The sequence below is a fragment of the Tinamus guttatus genome, unplaced genomic scaffold (genome assembly GCF_059628265.1).
Source record: "Tinamus guttatus ecotype Peru unplaced genomic scaffold, ASM5962826v1 Tinamus_guttatus_pri_ptg000525l, whole genome shotgun sequence".
In the NCBI taxonomy this organism is placed as follows: Eukaryota; Metazoa; Chordata; class Aves; order Tinamiformes; family Tinamidae; genus Tinamus; species Tinamus guttatus.
In genome coordinates, this window is record NW_028289059.1 from 250,626 (window position 1) to 271,009 (window position 20,384).

The 20,384-nt window shown below is 39.5% G+C and overlaps 1 protein-coding gene across 1 annotated transcript; it reads right to left on the minus strand.

Annotated features, from left to right (window-relative positions):
- Nucleotides 1-512: 512 nt before the first annotated feature.
- LOC104565240 (vesicular inhibitory amino acid transporter) lies at nt 513-1,706 on the minus strand (the record flags this gene model as incomplete). The annotated part of the gene is made up of 1 exon (XM_010211916.2): nt 513-1,706. A coding segment is annotated over one exon (1,194 nt), but the record flags the coding sequence as incomplete, so codon positions are not given.
- Between the last annotated feature and the right edge of the window lie 18,678 nt (nt 1,707-20,384).

Here is a 20,384-nt window from a genome sequence, read left to right on the forward strand (position 1 = left end):
TGAAGTTCTCTATTTCGCTCTGTTCATGTGTCAAGTTACATTCCCTGAATGCTGTCAAATTGTACTTCATCAGTTTGCAGTGACAGCTCTCAAACACCATCATACCTTGTACGCTCAATTTGATAGCTTTGAGCAGACTGAAAAGTATCTAACATGGAAAGAAATTCTGGAGAATCTGTGAAACTACATGCCAAAACCATTTTAACATGTGCATGTCATGCATGCACAAAAATATATTTGATTTATTTGCAATTATTTTCATGCCAAACCATATCAAACACTTTCCTTCCTCTCAAAATTTTTCACAGGGGTTGTTCCATACATTTTGTGTATAGGGTAATTTAAAAAATTTGTTTACAGTCACATACTTTTATAAACTGAAGTCCTGATCCTGCAATATCATTGTAGCAGTTTAAAGCCTATGTTTAATTTTACCTAGTGGCACAATCTCTTTTGCATTGCTTAAAAGTGTTTGAAAGATTAGAACCTTAACTGGCTTTCAGGAAATCTTTTTACCCTCTGCCAAATACTTCAAGCAACCCTTTTATTGAGCAAACTATGCCTGCAAGACTACAGAAGAAACCCAAAATAAAAACAGAAATATCTGCACATTTCTCTAAGCAAGCTAATTTCTTCCATTTCAGTTTTAAGTGGAAGAGAGAAGGAAGAAGAAAAGTCATAGCAGCACCTGTTACACTGCCCGTTAAACCCATCAACAGGGCAAAATGTGGTACGAACATTGTCATTAGCAGAGTTAACAGGAGCAAGGAGCCTCTTACACTCAGAGCAAATAGTGGAGATGTGTAGCGGGGATGGTTACCTCTAGAAATACAAGCAAATGCAATTTCTGTGGCTGCAAAAAATGGCAGTGGGTAAGAAAGAAGTGCCTTGGTTAAGAGGCACAAATTCACCAGGGCTTGCAGAAATGATGGCAGGTTGTCAGTAATCACTTCCTTTGTCTCTTCACCCCAGGTCAAGAACGCACTCAGGGCAAAGGCTGATTTCAAGACACAAGCGAAAAAGTGAGTCCAATTCAGCATACATCTGAATTCCCCTGGGTTTTTCATGTTACCTTCGAGTGTGGGAAGAAATATTTGTGAAGTGTAACTAAAAATGATCACACCCACAGAGACCAAGAAGTCCTCAAACTCAATGGAGAGTCTAAATTTTGCCCAGGACCATTGATGTATTTGTGTCAGGCAGTAAGTCATCACCACAAGGATGATAATGAAATGGACCAAGGAGCAAAGCTGGCTGAGTTTGGAAACAATTTTGAGAGTCTTGATAAATACACATGGCAGCAGTGTAACAAATGCAATTACTGACCAAGTTTTCTCAGTCACTGGTACAGATGGGAAACTATGTGACAGCAAGTTCCCACTAACAACCAGATACAAAATGCATGTCATGATCAGTTCCATCATCTGGGTCACATTGACAACTATACCACCTAGCTTGGGAAATAGCTTTTTGCAGCAGGCATTAGCAATGTCTTCATATGTGTCTCTCACCCTTATGAGCTGCCCGTCTTCATTTTCTTCATACAAGCAAGCAATTAGGATTTTGCCTGTATAACAGCATAGCGCTGCAGCCAAGATAATAAGAAACAGGCCACTGTATCCACTGTGGAGAAGAGCATATGGCAGTCCTAGAACAAAAATTCCCTGAAGAGGAAAGAGAGAAAGAAAAGATAGCACAAAATCCCTGAGGCAAAATGTTTACTAGAAGCTACATTCCCAAACCTGCCCTCCATTGAGCATTACTTCCACCTAACTGCATTGTGAAAGCACCGTTACGTTCAGCTGTCCAAGCGAATAACAATCATGCAAAATGTGTTTATTTTTGATAAATGAAGTTATCAGCAAGAATAACTGCTCCTACTGACACACAGGTAATGATAAGCTTAGAAAGAGAAAACGTGAGCGAATGATAGAGTCAGGTTCCTAGTTAATATTTAACGCTGATGGGATTAGAAGCACATTTTAGAAGGTTCATAGGCAGTTATTCAGTCAGTATGCATATTAATGAAACAGATTCAAAGCAATAAATTGAAGGAACTGTAGCACCATCTCTCTAAGTTTCTTTCAAACTAAACACTGCAGATATAGATTCAATAAGGACCACCTTGTGGAGGCTCACTGTTAATAGGCACCTGGAAAGAAAATGACATTAGATTGACATCAGAGTTCGACTGTGTTTCTTCTGTGGCTTTGCTCCTGAAGCTTTTGCTCCTGTTTGGTCCATTCTTAGAAACAATTGTTCTCAGCTGCAGTTCTAGAATGTATGAAATGATTATGTGTTTAAGAATATACATGAGATACACAGACATACTTTTCTCTAAACAGCTCCTGAAAGGAACAGAATTTTATTTGTTTTATGCAATAAAAACTGCATTTCAGTTTCAAAGAATACTATGCGCATTTCTTTCTTCTTTTTTTTCCCTCTCTTTTCTCTCTATATTTAAGGACAAATTACACTTTTGTTTTGGTTTAATTTTCGTCAGCATAAAACCAACAAAACTCTTGAATGATAGTCATTTATAAAAGAGATCCAGTTTTGGAAGAGAAGCTTTGGTGACATTTCTCTTTTCATATTACAAAGTTGAAATTAAACAATACACATTAGTCAGTCTCTGGGTGGGAGCTTTCTGTTCATGACGACTGAAGAGAAATAAGGAGGAAACAAAATATGGTTAACTAGCTTTACAGAAATGTTTACTTTGTCTTATGATATTGATGGCATGAGGAAACATGTATGCATTCTATTTACTATTGCTATTCTACTTACTATTCTACAAATTTCAAAAATTACAAGATTTTATTTGGGTCAATCTCATCTTGGTTCTATTTCTGACCAAACCTTGGCAACACTGAAACAGGCTGCCCAGAGAGGTTGTGGAGTCTCCTTCTCTGGAGATCTTCAAAACCCCCTTGGACGCAGTCCTGTGCCACGTGCTCTAGGTGACCCTGCGTGTGCAGGGGGTTTGGACTAGATGACCTCTAGAGGTCCCTTCCAACCTTAAGCATGATTCTATGATTCTATGATTCTAACACCGTTTTGGTCTGCAAAATATGTGAATGACCAACAGATTTAACTATGCTCGGAAAAGGGAGCCAGCTCCACTCTGTTATTCCTTTGATCCTGTTTTGTGGCTTTTGTTGACTCAAAACCAATAAGATCTTCCTTGAGTGCTAAATTCTACCGAAGATGTGCATGACACATTTGTAAATGAAGTCTTTGCTATTGCACACTAATCTTCTTCCTAATATCATCCAATTAAAAGCCAGGTAGTCTAAACTGCCAGTCAGCTGCTCCCTAGTAAATGGAAACAACTTTCAAAGAGATGCTCTCCTCATCTAGTACGAAATGGTAGAAATATATTGAGATGAATCCCATCCTACGGACTTACCTTAGGCAGAAGAGTTCTGTTGTGCACAATTACACTTTTTTTTTCTCCTGTGACAGTACTTATAGGATCACACAGCCTTAAGTTTTAGTGCCCATGAAAAATGTCTTCTGCATATTTCATGCTGGGCATGAGTCCTCCATCTGCCATGACAACTCTTCCCCCTTCATTTCCTGAGACGACAGTGCTGTGGATTGATTTCAGAAACCAAAGCAGAGGAGGTGTGTTTAAAGATCCGACTCTTAGTTTCAGACTTATCCAGCTGCAGGTCACACAGGGGAACGTGTTTCAGTCGTGTTCCTGTCTTTGGCATCTTCTATCAGCTGACTTGGATTTTACCCATACAACGCTAGCTTCTTTGAAACCCAGTCTGAGCTCACTCTCCCTGAGATCATTGGGAAGGCAAATGTTTGTCTCAGATTCGAGGTGTCGCTATCTGGCATCCCACTTGGAAGTGGTACAAGCACTCCAAGGTCAAGGGTTGTGAAGAGGGACAATTTTTCAAGCACTAAATAATAATCAGTATGTGAAAGATATTCTTCTTCTTATCAGAATGTAACAGTAAGGCCTTATCTTCCTTGTGGAATGAGCATCGAGCACAAGAGAAAGATCAAAAGGCCTAATTAGAGAAGTATTTCTCTTTAAACCAATGAGAAAATTAGAGGACCCATCATCTCTACCAGTAACACTGTCTGTTTTACCAGACTTCATTCTAGATAGAGACATCTTCAGCATTCAGCTGAAATAAAGCTGAGAGAATCATGCGAAATAAATGTCTTCATATTATCTTCCTTAAAAAGGTCCGTGTCTGAATGCACTGTAACTGAAGTACCGAAGTTATTATTACTGATGTAATAATGAACTTATTGACTACTGACCTCTTTTTTTTTTAATGGCTTTATTAACAGCAGTGTTTTTGTATAAGCCACAGGTACTATTTCATTCAGGAGCTGTTTGTGCTATTTCAGTCATCCAAATCTCCCTATTTCATATAGTCATGGCTTAACCCATTCCAATACAGACCTTGTGACCCAATTTGCCTAGTAAATTAATTAACGTTTCTTTTTTAATGGACTTCATAGAAGTGTTCAAAATTCTACCACTTCTGCCTTCTAACAATCTACTTTCTTAACAAGATGATATCTCTGGCTGTATGCAGACATGTGAAGGAAGCACATGCATACTAGCTTTTGATATCATGCCCCTTTTAATCACAACTTTCACTCAGCAGCTCAAGCTAGGCACGTGACTAAAGAACAAAACATAATTTCTTTCCTATGAAAACAATCCTTGGAGAACATTTACACAACAGATTCATAAATAGACCAACTTTATGGAAAAAAAAAATCAGTAGGATAAAAACCACCGAGCCATCCTCCATACTAACATACAGACAATGCTGTTTGTCTGGTCCCCGCAGGCTGTGCCAAGCTTATCTCCTTTGCTCCATATTCATAGCATGGTTATTTTGGCCCCTAACCTGCATTTGGGAGTTCAGACAGTGTCTGTTGCCCCAAAGGGTAACTGTATAATTAAACAGCAGGTAAGTGTCAGCACAGGTCTCACCCACACAGCGACTTCTCCCCTGCTGAATTTAGTCTATTAATGTTGATATGACCAGCCTCATCCTAGACCAACGTACAAGTCTTTCAGAGGTGTTATCACTTTTGACAGCCATTTATTTACACTCCTCCCCACAGGTGTCTGCTTTTCCTTCCTTAATTATTAGTTTAATCAGCCCATAACACAACTCTAACCTCTAACATATCCTTGCAATTTGTTTATATCAAATATCTTTCATAGAGTGCCTAACTCAGACCATATGATGACTGAGATTTTTTTAAAACTTTCTGAACTCAGATCTTATTAAACAAAACAGTTTTAACATTATCTGTTCTTTCCTAAAATTACCCATCAGTGACTGTCAATTTCAAATCACAAAGAGTGAGTTCAGAGATTACATCTGAAAGCTTAAACTGAACCTTTCCACAGAAGTCATAAGTTTACCTTTCCCCTGATGTTTTTGACATCTTTTTCCTGGATTTTGTGACAAAATCTGGTGAAATGTATGTAAGAAAGAGACTTGCCATTTCTCTTTCTTTCAGCTTTGAGTTAGTAATGAAAAACAAACATTGTGAACATAACTGGTTTTGCAGCTTTCTTTGATTCAGAGCACAGTCAGTAGAGAGAAATGAGAGAACCCCACTCACGCCCAGGTGGTGGGTGGTGGGTATGCAGCAAACTGACAGTGCTCTTGCTCTTGCTGCCTTGTCAGTAAAGTTTTCATTTTTTTTTTCCTCAAAGAAAAAGAGGAAAAAGAGGGAAAAAAAATGGTTTCATTTAGCAGCTCATTTCCAGCTTTCTGCAAAAGCCAAAAAAATGTTAGCGATGGCCATGAGAGCTAAAAGACCATGAGATCCTTTGTCAGACTTCCAAAGCCATCTAACACTTAATCTTCTATTCTTACCTCTCCAAAAGCAATGCTTTCTGCTAGGACCATTTCCTGCATGTCATCAAGTTTAAATACCTTTGTTTCAAAGAAGCAAATATCTTTAGTAAGCACTTATTTTACTGTCAATGTCATACAGCGGTGCAGACGATGAGCCATGCTTCCTGATTTAAAGCTGCTCGGCGACCTTAGAATAGTGCTTAGAGTAACTTATCTATGGAAAATTCCTCCTCCATGAAGAAATGCTGGCATGGTGTAGTGTTGCTGAAAATGGCCTTTGTGCCCCTCTTATGGGGAGTGAGTGTAAAGATTAGGTAGCTGGAGCGTGTCAACATTTCACTGACTCTTTGCTGCAGGGACAGGGACATACGTCATGTCTACACTGCATAGATGGCCCAGACGGGCCCCAGGGCTTTGTCTTAGTGAGTCTTCTGACCCTCTAATCTTGTGCCCAAATAATGACACAATGAGCTCTAGTTGTGAAGCAGCAGTGAAGAATGAGGGGCAAAAGAAGCAGCTTCCTAAACTACCTCCCAGCTGCGAGCTTTGGCCCCTTGCCTGGGAGGTGGGCCTGGCTGAACAGGTTCCTTTTCTCTCTGTTCTACTGCAAACTTAGACAGGTTTGCTCTGATGGCCTATTTAAAGGTGACCTGTTTACAAAAGTGCATAGCACTGGAAGGAGTACTCATGCAGCCGGGTACAGTGGAGAGTCCTGTAGCATGACTCAGCTCAAGGGGCCATGTTTATTGCCAGTGCTCCATCCTTCTGGTGTAAGGGTGGCCCAAGCTCGCCAGCAGCTGAGTCTTCTCTGACTCTTCTCTCCCATGTGGACTGCAAGACCTGGGGATATTCAGCTTAGGTTGGGGAGGCACGAAAGTGGGATCACATTGCTGATGCATGGAGCTAGGTAGAGGGCCATGTTAAACGTTCAGAGTGGACACAACCATAGGCAATCAGGCCTCAAAAGAAGAAAGACCTGAGGGCTGAACTGATGATTAGCTTCTGAATGTCAAGGGCAAGAAAGGGAAAGGTATATGAGAAAATGTCAGTCCCAGCTAGAAGCTGTGAGCCTTGTGAGAATATCCCCAAGCAGAAGCAGCCAGCTACCAGAGCTGCCACCAAAAATTACTGGTCCACTTACTATACAAAACAAACAGGTCAGAATCTCCAAAACTGTCCAGATGCCGATCAAAAAGAGTTCAAGATCAAGTGCTTTGCTTGGAAAATCCTACTTTAACAGATTTACATGTGCACATTAAGACTACTCTTGCATTTGTTAATGATGTGACTGCAATATATGGACCACATCAGAATGCTTTCTATATCCACACAAGGTGGCTGTCTGCTTGATTAAAAAGACTATGCATCTGAATCTATGTAAATTTCCAAAAAAAAAAAAAAAAAAAGGAGAATGTACCAGCATTTTTTACTATCATATGAACTTTCTGATAGTGCTTCATCTCAGGAAAAGCATCTCAATTTTCCCCCCAAAATATAAACATTTCTTAATGTTCAGTTTTAAGAAGTTTTTTTTTTTTATCCCACATAAAATGTTTCTTCATATAGGCATTTTAATCTATGACATGACAGTTTTAAAAACAAAGTGAGACACACAATCAAAAAATAATTAAAATTAAAGAAGACCAAATAATAGTCACAGAGTTGGAACATGTTAAAAGACAATAAAATAAAATGAAGTAAAAATCAATACTGGGAAGAGAAGAGTGTAAGAAAAAAGACTTCACCGTAAGACTTAATAAATTCAGAAATGGAGAAATTAAAAGAAAATGATTCAGTTAGTAGTACCTCTCCCATATGCAGAATACTTGCTAATATACCAGACAGCCAGATTTGCTCTAATCATGTTTCTCACCATTTCAAATTATTCTCATGGAATGGTCCGTTTAAGTCTATATTCTCAACTTGATATTTGATTCCCTGTATTAATTTGGGTTAGGCATAGAACATAGATAGGAAAAAATCCTTTCTGGATCTTCTTGGAAGAACAGGGAGATAAATTTGAGAACTCTTCTTTTCCATATACTTTCACAAAATGCTAGATTATGTTGTTTAGAGCGTGTTGTCAGTTAGCATACATTATTTTCCAAAACTATTGCTGTGGTGCTTATATGAAGATACCACTTCATTAGAACCACATCTAGATTAACATATAGAGTAAATCTCTTAATCTGAAGCCATTATAACAGATCTACTTGCTTGCAGAGATCCATATTCTATTTTCTTTCTTATCCACTTCTGTGTTCAACAGTGGTTTTGTATCTATTTACAGACCACTGTTGACAATATTGAATACTGGGCAAGATACCACTTATCCTACTAGACCACAAATCCTACTAGATTTATCCTAACCCTACCAGAAGCTCCTTTTTTTCATACTGAATACTCAATGACAGTTATATTTGGAGGGATCTGTCATTTATATAGTTATTAATCCATTTAAGATGATGCATTTTATTGTTGCACCAATTTTTAAATCAGAATGTTGTGTATTAATGCATCAAAATTCCTTTTAAAAGTCTAAATATCTAGTTATGTTTCACTGTCTGCACTGCAATTTCATCAAAGAGTTCTATCAAGTGTGTTTAATAAGGACTCTAAGGATTCCTTCTGCAAAACCATATGATTGATATTAAGTATATTGCTACCTGTTCACAAATTAACAATTACATTATTTTGCCAAGATTGCTGACAGGTTTAACTACTCTAGATTTAACTGGCTCTTTAAATATTGGAATGAGATCAAAAAAATTCTGAAGCTTCCAAAATTTAACAGCAATTGAAGAGGAATATTATCAGACCAGATATATCTTTAGCAAGGTCTCCCCCAAGTGCAAGCTTTCCATGCATTCTGCTTTCAAAATGCTAGTGATAATACATTTCAAACTCCATATTAGACACTAACTATAGACATCTAACAGCTAATTGGCCAAGTCTAAACTAGTCATCTAAACTTCCTCCACAGACTATAAGAAAAAACAGGCACCTCCACTTATGACTTACACCTGTTTTAAGAGAGCTGGGTAGGCGAGCTGAGGTGAATTTCCCTCTAGAGATGCCTTTATTTGCTTCCTTTCTGGGCAATAGATGGAATCCAGACAAGCAGCGTGGAAATTCAGTGAACTAACTTTCAGATGTCTTATGCGAAATAACAATGATTCACATTCTGGGAAATTATAAAGTGGCTCGCTATTCTGCTTTGTTGTGAGCACACCATCCTGATTCCCGCCCAAAACAAAATACTAAGGAAGAGGGACACATTTCTTTTATAATTACAAGAAATTTAGAACCTCCTTCTATTGCTAACGTAGGTAACCAGTTTAGCAAAACTCTACATCTTGTCTTATGGAAGGTGCTCTAAGTTAAGCTGATTTTGCCCATTTACACATTCATGTCCACTTGTCAGCCCCAAGGTGTGTGTGTCACAGTAGTCTGACTGAGTTCACTTGGTTGCAACAAGGAGAACAGGGTGAGGCCTGCTGAGGACTCACTGTCTTGGGTTCTTCTTGACTGGTGGCAAACAGATTTTGGAATTGTTTTTTATAACCTTTTGGAATGGGAAGAGGTAGATAGATAGATAGATAGATAGATAGATAGATAGATAGATAGATAGATAGATAGATAGATATTTAATTGATACATTCACATCAAACCTGAACTAGGAGGGGTTTTAACACATAACACTACTATTTCTTAATTGTGAGATGTGATTTCTGGACATCTCACAAACTTTTGTTAAACAACTTTTAAATTTATTTCACAAATTGCTATATTTGTTCTTCCTAGTCAGTTATTCCTCATAATTTTCTCAGGTTTGCAAAATTCACCCTTTTGAAGTACCAAGTATATATATTTTACTGTCCTCTGTTTTCCCATAATATAATTAGATTCACTGATCTGTTCATCTTTATTCAACATAATGAGGCTCAAAATAGTTTTACCTTATGTTAGGTTCAATACCTCTTGTGTTAGATAATTATCATCTATCATTTTTAGAACCTTTAATGATATTTTACTACAGACTGCATACAACCTCCAGTACAGCCTTCAAGACTGAAGTCTCGAAGAACAATTAAATTTGTCTTTACACAATAGCTTTAACATCATCTCTTTAAATAATCATCTCTTTGAAGTACAGTGTCACTCTCAGTTCTTTTACCTACTCTCTTTTTGTAAATGTTTTATCTAATTATTTTAAAATTCCAGTCACATTATTCATCCCACCATGTGTCTGCAGTACCAATTATATCCTATTTCTTCTCATCAGGAAGAACTTCCAGTTTCTCTAGCTACCTACCATGACTCCTGGCCCTGTTCTGCAGACATCCAGATAATAATTCATCCGCTAGTCCCCTCACTTCAGTTTGTTCACTGTTCATCTGATTTTGATTTTGAAAGTACTACAAGCAGTTCTGAGGAAAACTTCAAATATTGTCCATGGCTTATATGACCTTAATGGCAAATCTGTCTCCTTTAATGTCAGTGAAAATTCTTCCTTTATCTGCAAGGATGGTTGAATTAGGCCCTCGACAATCTTATTTTTCCTGATTTTTCTTATATTTTCTCTTTGCCAATGCCACTCTGGTTTTCGCTGTAGGGAGGAAAGTGTCTAAGGTATTTATTCTGTGATTAATGCCTGCAATCTCTTATACACTGAAAGAAACTTCACAAGTGTTGAGCTGTCAGTCCCTCAGGTCCTGTAAACAGATCCAGGCTGTGATAAGGCAGAGAGATTACTCAGGAGATGCTGTGATAAGAAAAGTGAAAGAAGGAAGTTACCTAGTCTGAACTGCGAAACATATGTGCCCAATCGGCCAACAGAGAAGTCACTGATCTTATTCCTCTGATAGCGGCCAGATTATTCTCAAGAATCACCTAAAGATTAAGGAAGGGAACAGAGAAAAGCAAATGGCTCAATAAAAACGGGAATGGTTGTTATTGTGTGACAGTTGATCCCCTTGGTTTTGCTATTGGTTTTAATATTTGTTCTAAATCTGAAACAATATGCTCAATGCTTAATGTGGCTTGATTTAATGGAAATTGTAAGTTTGCATAAATTCACAGTTGTCAGCAAGAATGCAGAATGCACTGAATCACACAAAGCAAACCTACCAAGCCAATCATGTTTTAAGAATTTTCCCTTTGTCCCAAAGGAGAAAGCAGACTTAGCTAAATGAATGAGGAGCTTTTTATTGTGTTATGTGGAGGAGAGGAAAAAGAAGTGAAGGAAGTAAGCAAGTTAAATCTAGAACAAGCATCAGTTTTGAAAGTTAGTTGTGGCCAGTGATGTTGACTCACTTGCTGCTTACCTAATTTTCGCTTCATAGCTCATCACTGATGCTCAGGTGTTTCCTGAAGGCAGACAGACACTCGAATCATCCAGTAAAGCAACATGGGAATGGGTTTCCATGAAAAGAGCTTTAAGGAATTATAGAATCAGAGAATCATAGAATGCTTAAGGTTGGAAGGGACCTCTAGAGGCCACCTAGTCCAACCCACCTGCACATACAGGATCATCTGGAGCACCTGGCACAGGACTGTGTCCAAGCAGGTTTTGAAGATCTCCAGAGAAGGAGACTCTACAACCTCTCTGGGCAGTCTGTTGAAGCACTCTGTCACCCTCACTGTTAAGAAATTTTTCCTGAAGTTCCTGTGGAACTTTTGGTGCTTCAGTTTGTGGCCATTTCCTCTAGTTCTGTCGGTGGCCACCAGTGAAAAGAGGCCAGCACCATTCTCCTCACTGCCTCCCTTAAGGTGCTTATAGACACTGATCAGGTCTCCTCTCAGCCTTCTCTTCTCCAGGCTGAACAGGCCCAGCTCCCTCAGCCTCTCCTCATAGGGCAGATGTTCCAGGCCCCTGATCATCCTTGTAGCCCTGCGCTGGACTCTCTCCAGCAGCTCCACATCCCTCTTGTACTGTGAAGCCCAGAGCTGGACACAATATTCCAGATGAGGCCTCACCAGGGCTGAGTAGAGGGGCAGGATCACCTCCCTCGACCTGCTGGAGATGCTTTTCTTAATGCACTCCAGGATCCCATTGGCCTTCTTGGCCGCGATGACATACTGCTGCCTCATGGTCAACTGGTTGTCCATCATGATGCCCAGGTCCTTCTCTGCAGAGCTGCTCTCCAGAAGGTCAGTCCCCAGCCTGTGCTGGTGTCTGGGATTATTCCTCCCCAGGTGCAGGACCTTGCACTTGGCCTTGTTGAATTGCATGAGGTTTTTCATTGCCCAGTTGTCCAGTCTGTCCAGGTCCCCTGGATGGCAGCGCAGCCCTCTGGGGTATCAGCTACTCCTCCCAGTTTTGTATCATCAGCAAACTTGCTGAGGGAGCACTGTGTGCCTTCATCCAGGTCACTGATGAATAAATTGAACAGGACTGAACCAAGCACTGACGCCTGGGGGACCCCGCTAGCTACAGGCCTCCAAATAAATAGACTCTGCACTGCTGATCACCACCCTCTGAGCTCTGCCATCCAGACAGTTCCTAATCCACCTCACTGTGCATTCATCTATCCCACACTTCCAGAGCTTGCCCAGGAGGATGTTGTGAGGGACGGTGTCAAAAGCCTTGATGAAGTCGAGATAGACAACATCCACCACTCTCACCTCATCTATCCAGCTGATCATTCCATCATAGAAGGCTATCAGGTTAGTCAAGCAAGATTTCCCCTTGATGAATCCATGCTAACTACTCTTGAGCACTTTTTTGTCCTCCATGTGCCCAGAGACAACAGCCAGTATGAGCCATTCCATTACTTTTCCAGGGAAGGAGGTGAGGCTTACTGGCCTGTAGTTGCCTGGGTCCTCCTTCTTGCCTTTTTTGAAGACTGGCGTGACATTGGCCTTCTTCCAGTCCTCCGGCACCTCCCCCGTTCTCCAGGATCTTTCAAAGATGATGGAGAGCGGCTTAGCTATGACCTCTGCCAGCTCATGCAGCACTCTGGGGTGCATCCCAACAGGGCCCATGGATTTGTGGGTATCGAGGTTCCTTAGGTGCTCTCTGACCCAATCTTCCTCTACCCAGGGTGAGTCTTCCTCTCTCCAGGCTTCTTCTCTTGTCTCTAGGGCCTGGGGCTCTAAAGGGCTGCCCTTGGTAAACACGGAAGCAAAGAAGGCATTGAGCAACTCTGCTTTTTCTGTGTTATTTGTAACCAAGGTGCCCATCTCGTCCGCTAGCGAACCCACGTTTTCCCTGATCTTCCTTTTGCTGTTAATGTATTTGAAGAAGTTTTTCTTCTTATTTTCAACGTCCCTCGCCAGATTGCATTCCAACTGCGCCTTAGCTTTCCTTGTCACATCTCTGCATTCCCTGACTACGTTCCTGTATTTCTCCTAGGGGGCATGTCCTTTTTTCCACATTCTCTATACCACCTTCTTCTGCTTGAGCATTGCCACAAGCTCCTTGCTCATCCACGCAGGTCTCCCGCCCCCTCTGCCTGACTTCTTACACACAGGGATGCCCTGTTGGAAGGGAGGCATGGGACTGGGGTAGACTCTGCAAGGCAAGCAAAGTTGTAGGGAGCCACGTATATTTATTTAAAGGTGCAGTGATATGCCAAAAAAAAAAAAAAAAAGTGTGAGAATCCACTTATCTTGTTATGAGTTTTTGTTCAACCACTAGGACTCCTCCAACTGGGAATATAAAGGGAAAACATGTCTTTTACATCACTGCTGGAGAGAATGCAGTTTACAGTCTAGATGCAAGATATAAACAGTGGTATACTATTGTTTTTTTTGTGTGTCTGTGAACTAGTAAAATGATATGAAGCATATTTTCCTCAAGTATGTGCAGAAAGATTCTGTTTTACAATTAGTCTGGGTATAGTCAGCAGATTTTGACTGCTTTTACTCTCTCCACCTTAATTAAACTTCAGAGGTACCCCCTGAGGTTTCTTCCTTCAGAATAAAAGAAACAGCAACTAATTTTATTGGTGAGGTAATCTCAGATAAAGCTGAAGTTGCAAATCAGTTCCCGTAATGGAGGTATTCTTATCCTGTAATGACATAAAAGATCACAACACTCTTAAAATCCAACAAAGATGATTAATTCTCCTAATTTCAAGTAGATGAGGCAAAAAAAATATTAAGGTAGTCTATATAAAGAGAAAAAATAAAGATAAGAAAAGAAACATGACTGAGTTTTCTGACATCCAGAGTGTGGTATGTAGCAAAACCAAAGTTATTTAATCTCTCATTTTCGAAGGGGCTAATTTTTAAATTTCTAAAATTGTAATGCATTGTGAGGCCTGGCGTATACAATGTATGCTATAGGCTGCTTTATAAGGTCTCTAGATATAACATACTGAAAATATTGTTACTTTGAGGCAGTCTTTCTCGTTACACGCATATTGGAATTGAAAGTAGGTCCTTCTTTTTCTGTGTTTGCATTCCTACTTTCCTCCGGCTGCAGCAACACTGCAAAGATTAGGAGGTAAAAAGCTATTTGGAAAAAACAGTTGGGATTCTCAGGATTAAAAAAAAAAATAGGGACTGATTATTTTTTACCATTGGAAAAGGTCTCAAGATTATTTGTTTATAGATAAAGATAAAAACACTTCTTTCATAAGTAAAATGAAATTAGGTTAGTAATTGCTGTGAAAGCTTTGTTTTTTTTTGTTTTTTTTATTTTTTATTTTCCATTTGAAGAGGGCTTTATATTTTTTAACCCAAGCAAATCTGAGAGCGAAGAAGTTTCTTAGCTCTATGGTATTTCATGTTTTTTTCAGACTTCTGGGTTGATAACTATAGTGACATCATATTTGAGAGATTTATTTTAAGACTGCATTTTGCTTTTGCTGCCTTGTCCTAAATAACTTTCATTTTTTCACACTCTTTTTTTTCCTACAAAGTCCCAGTTAATTTAGGGTTGGAAGTCCCAGAATTCAGGTGAAAACCCAGGGAAAAGTGACTATCTTCTTTTTTTCCCTGGGGTTCAAAGAAATGATTATCTCTTAATGACCATCAAAGGGATTCATGACACTAAATTTTTGCTATCTAAAACACAGACATTTAATCCACAAATACACACAAACACAGATGATACATGTATGACATTTACCTTACTGTAATGCGCACATAATTAGGAATGGGATTCCTGCCCTTATCTATTAAATATAGCAAAAAGTAAAGTTAATCAGCTAGCTCCAGAGACGATGGATAGAAAGAACAATCACCAGAGAGACTATTCATTCCACTCATGTAGGACATATTTTTAGGATTGAGGAATCTCTGTCAGTGGTGCCTATTTCTCTATAACATCTGTGGAGTGGGATAAATTCCTCTGTGAAGGCCATGGAAAATGAGCCTGTGAGGTGCCTGGAAAGAGCAGAGGAAGAGAAAAAAGCAGGATGTCCTGGGAACATGACTGCACCAAGGCAGGCAAGGAAGGGGGACAAGAAGCCACCAGATAAGCTAAGGCATGCTAGAAAATGGTTGAGAACTGTGTGAGGTAGCAACACAGGGAAGGAGAATACGATGGGCAAGAAATTGTGTGGAAAAATGCCTGAATATGAGAAATGTGTAACTGTAGGCAAAAGACAGAAGTCAGTAGGATGCTGGAGGGAAAGTATGAATTATGCAGCTGATTATCCATTCTGATTAGGAAAAGAAACCTTCAGGGACAGGATGGCAGTTCCTCACAATTTAGGAGGTAGCAGAATCTCTGAAATCCAAACCAGGTAGCATAGGCAAGCCTACCTTCTTGTTTTTTGCAGGTATTTTATTTTTAACTTGTGGTGACAATAATAAAAAATACAAAAGGAAAAGAACTGAAGGCAGCTCAGCAAAAGTGAAAAAAAAAAGTCAGCAGGCAAAAGCAAAAGCTACAAGAGCCAGAGTGGAAAACTCATTTTAGACTCCAAATCCCAATTAAAGCTCAGAAGATTTTTAAGTCCCTTAAGGGAAAGTGGCTGGGGAGATGTCATTTGGAGTTGAAGATATCATGCAGACAAAGAGAACTGTTTGAAAAGGTAGTGAGATAGAATAGACCTTAGCGCCTTCTTGCAAATATGGCACAGACAGTAAAATGAGGGCATTAAAAACCATTTCAGGAGAAAAATAAAATAATATTGTGCCATATACTTCTTTTATCCATATTTACTTTCTTCGAGCTTCAGGGGAATTATTCATAACTTCTTAAATACTCAGATTTAATTTGATATAATCAAAGCTGAGTGTTTTTTAAAAATAATAATAATAATAATAAAAACCCTGTACTTATGAAGGAAGAACCAGCCTGAACTAAACATATTTCTGGAGGGGAAAAGTGGAAAAGTGAGAAAAAAAAAAAACTGTCATGAATGGAAATACTCATGTACTAGAAAAGCAAAAGTTGAAGCTACCCCTGCTGCTGATATCATAAAATCTCAGGAAATGGTTCCTCTAGGGACTTAAGGAAGCATAATCTGTTGGTGCTGTTATTTGTCTCAATTCGAGGACTGAGAGAAAATGAAACAGACAACAGTACATGTGTATGAGCTGAAGCGATGTTTCCTCACTTTGACTTGTATGTTTACATTTTTGAGAAGTAAATATTATTTTTTGTTAGCTATTTAGTGAACACAGTATTGTACATATGGCAAAACTAGTGCCACTGGCCAAGAATACAGGGAAACATTTTCATCCAAGGAACATGGTGTATGTGGGGAGAAGAGGAAGAATAGATGGAAATGGAAGTCAATTTCTTCTGTTTAGCTTTAAGGGCAAAACATTCTATACAGCTCACTATGCTAAGACTAAGGTACAATTTATCATTTTCAGTATTGTGTGTAATCAGTGTTTAGGGCTTTTTATTTTCTCAAATAGAGCCATTTGCTCATTCAGACAGAGCTTGTGCCATTTCAGTGCATCTCCTGCTGTCAAGAATTACACACACTGAAGAAAAATGTAGATTAACCATCTATGGATTGCACGAAAGAAGCTTTATCATTTGGAAAGTTTGCTACAGAAACATTGCTACTTCTGATTCTATCAGTGCATTTTAATACTTTTGATATCCTTTGCTTTCAACATTAAACACTTTCACACACACCTGTAAGTATGGACACTGTCTTAATTTTTATGTCTTGATGAACCTTAAGGACGACCCTTCTTTGCTATAAAATTCAGTACCTGCTAAAAATGTGCTAATAGCAGTGAAAGGATTTTATATAAAGTAGGAAAGGACTCCCTTCTGGCAAAATATTTGACTTCCTGCTGCCCATCGCTCTGTTCTGGAAGCAAGATTTCTTGCTCTCTTGTGAGCAAGATGGGGTATATGAGTGAGTGTCTAAAGGCAAATGATTTATTTGAGGTTACACATATCACAAGTTCAAAGAATTCAGACAGCCAGAAGATTCTTAAAGATGAATGATTTCCAGCAGCAATAGTTGGTCACTGGTATATGCTCGATCCTGAAGAGAGGCACAAAAGTATACACAGTATCTCAGCCACTGAAGTCTGCTAAATAATTATAGTAGGTGATCTGGGTTTTTTTTGGAAATGTAATTGTCAAACAGATGCAATATCTAACAGATATAGAAATCCAAAGTGATTTGGATTGTGTTTTTAAAAAACTTGTGACCTGCCATGAATTAGAAAGGGAGAAATTATGAAAATATGTAATCTATTTTCATTAAAAACACTCTTAAAGTTTGATGAGACCAAAAATGTAGTAGATTTAATTTGACTTTAGTGTAGAGGGGAAGTACATCAGCTCTTTCCTTCAGCTGAGGGAGCCAGAGATCCTTGTTCCACAACAAGTCTGGGTGCATTGGGGTCTCCGGGGGAATAAAGTGATAGTTGCTTTCAAGGAGCTGACAGTTACTTGATTCTGTTGGTAGCATTTACTTTTTTAAAGGGTGTAACTTTCACAAAAATACAACCCTGTTATCTCTGATATCATGGTCCCGTCATTCTGTTGCTTGACGGCCTGGAGTTTTAATGGTGGGAATTCTAAATATTCTCTTTTGGTGTTGACTCGCTGCCTTATCTCATACTTAGCCCCTGCAATGGGTTTCAGTAGCAAAAAAAAAAAAAAAAAAAAAAAAAAAAATTATGCAGTAGAAAAATAGGAGAAATTGGATCCAATGTCAGACTGATTTTTCATAGGCCACATTTAAACAATGTTACTGTTTTGTGAAGAGTCTCTGTAAAACAGAAAACATTTTGAGGTGTACTTTCAAAAATGTTTTCATAATTGGAGCACCTAGAAGTGCCAGTCCTTGATCAGAATCCCATCGTGCAGGGCACTGTGCAATACAGAACAAAAAGATGGTCTGTTCTTCACAGCTTTTGAAATCTAAGGATAAGATTGGAGGAAACCGATACAGACAAAGGAGTCAGAGAAACCATAAGCCAGTACTGGAAACCATGAATCGAGAAACTAGGTAATGGTTTTAATACACCTCATAATGATGAAGCTTGCAGCACAAGTATGTTCATGAAATGCTCAAGGAGACAGCAAATAAATATCTTCTTATACGTTCATGGAAATGTTCGTGTTTGAATATTTGACCATGACAATTATAACAGGAAGAGCAGAGACCAGAGACCAGATGCAGAAAGGTAAATGGTAGATTGTTAAAGATAATTCAAGTTTATACTTGATAGGATGAACAAAGAGGTGCCTGCAAAGAGCTGTAAAGAAATTATTGACGGATGGGATATGGACCCACAGCAGTTTTTCATGTGGGTGCACATGGGGCAAGCTTCACAAAGCCAGGGAAGACTATGTTGTTGTGACCTACATGGGAAACTATTAAGAGCTCAGGGAAGAATTTTACCCTTGTGGATTGATAAATCAGACTGTATACTAGTGAGGCTGTACACTAAATTAAGCAGCACCTAGGCATAATCTGAGCATGAGGATTCAGAAAGAGGCCTGAGTGAAAGTCGAAATGAGATGATCAGCCTAAATGACAAGAAGGACAGAGACAGAAGGACGAGTATGTTCATAGACAGCAAGAAGTAGGGTTGAGGCAGGCAGACTCTCTACCGGGGGGAGATGCTCTGCTTAACTGGCCCCACTGACGGCTGAAGAGACAGGTCAGTATTCAGGGGGCAGGAGTAGGCTCTGAATGAGCTGCTGAGCTGAACTGGGCCAGGAGGACACGCTCCATCTTTGGCAGAGCTCCCCAGGGCAGCGAGGGGGGCCACATTGGCAGCGTCTCCGGCAGGCACAGCAGACACCACCTCTGTTCCTCGTGCGCACCGTTATGGATGGCAGGGTACAGCTGAGGAAGTGTAGTGACGCGTAGTGACCCAATGTCTTACATTACATAACACTTTTCGTTATGAATAATCCTTGCAATTGAAAATGCAAAACAGAGCTGTGTACAGCATATGTTCTTATAACTTTCTACCTATTTATGCAAAGGCTTTTTTAGGCTTTAACTCCCCTAGCATAGGCTATCTCCTCTGTGATGAGAAGCTCCTCCCAAAGACACCAAGAAAGAAAAGGGGGGAAATGGCCTGGGAAAACGTACAAGGTTTAGGTTTTCGAAGTGTTACTCATACACACCGTTTATTTAAAATATGTCATGGGGAGAAGTGCAAACTGACACAAGCTTTATGCAAATATATGTAAATGCTCATGTAAATCACACCTCTGGCACTTGGCAGGTTGTCTGTTAAGCTGTAGTAACACCATTGTTAGTAGGTGGCCTTTGAAGCCTGGCAGAGTTTACAGCTCTGGGGTGGAGATGCACTTTCCCTTCATTCATGAAACTGTGTTTAAGCTGACTGAGATATAAGCAGTAGAAATATTGATGTTCCTGCTGTGGCAAGCTAAATTTGGCAGCATGCCAAAGATGAGAAAAAGATAAATCCAATTAAAACAAAGGTTTATACCATTACTGGTTGGAAGGACCAGTATAAGAATTCGACCAGTCTCTCCCAGCTCATCCACTGAAGCAAAACAATGGTTCAGGAGCCCATTCCTTACTCCAACAGTATGAGACTTGTCAGGAGCTCCCTCTGCCTGCAGGAGGAAGGAGGGAAGAAGGAAGCAAGAGCAAAAGAGCAGGAGGGAGCAGGAGGGAGAGCCTTAATGACCCTGCAGCACGGACCTCCCTGTGCACATCCCTCAGGAAGCAGTAGCCTGCCCTGCCAGCTAAGGATTCAACAGGTTGCTTCATGCTGATTGCTCATAATAGAATTTTTACTTTTGCAAATGTAATTAAAGTACTCCTATTCGGAGAACAGCTATAGGCATCCAAAGTTCAAGCAGTGCAAATTCAGAAAAGTGTATCTTTACCTTTGCCCATGAGTTTTACTCACAGCCTTCACTGGCAAATGAGTTAGAAAGGTGGTAGAAGTTAAGTGTTTCAAGTGTGTCTGGGCACTTTTCTTCTCTGTCTTTAAATAAATATTGAATAGTATGAAAAGTACCATTTTGCTCTGAGATGTAGCTGTTACAGTGTAAGTTTCAGCAAGATCAGTGTTGCTTGATAGTTCACTTGTCCTTTAACTTACAAAAAACTATACAAATTAGTACAAGCTCTTTTATGTAGCAAGACTATATCCTCACCC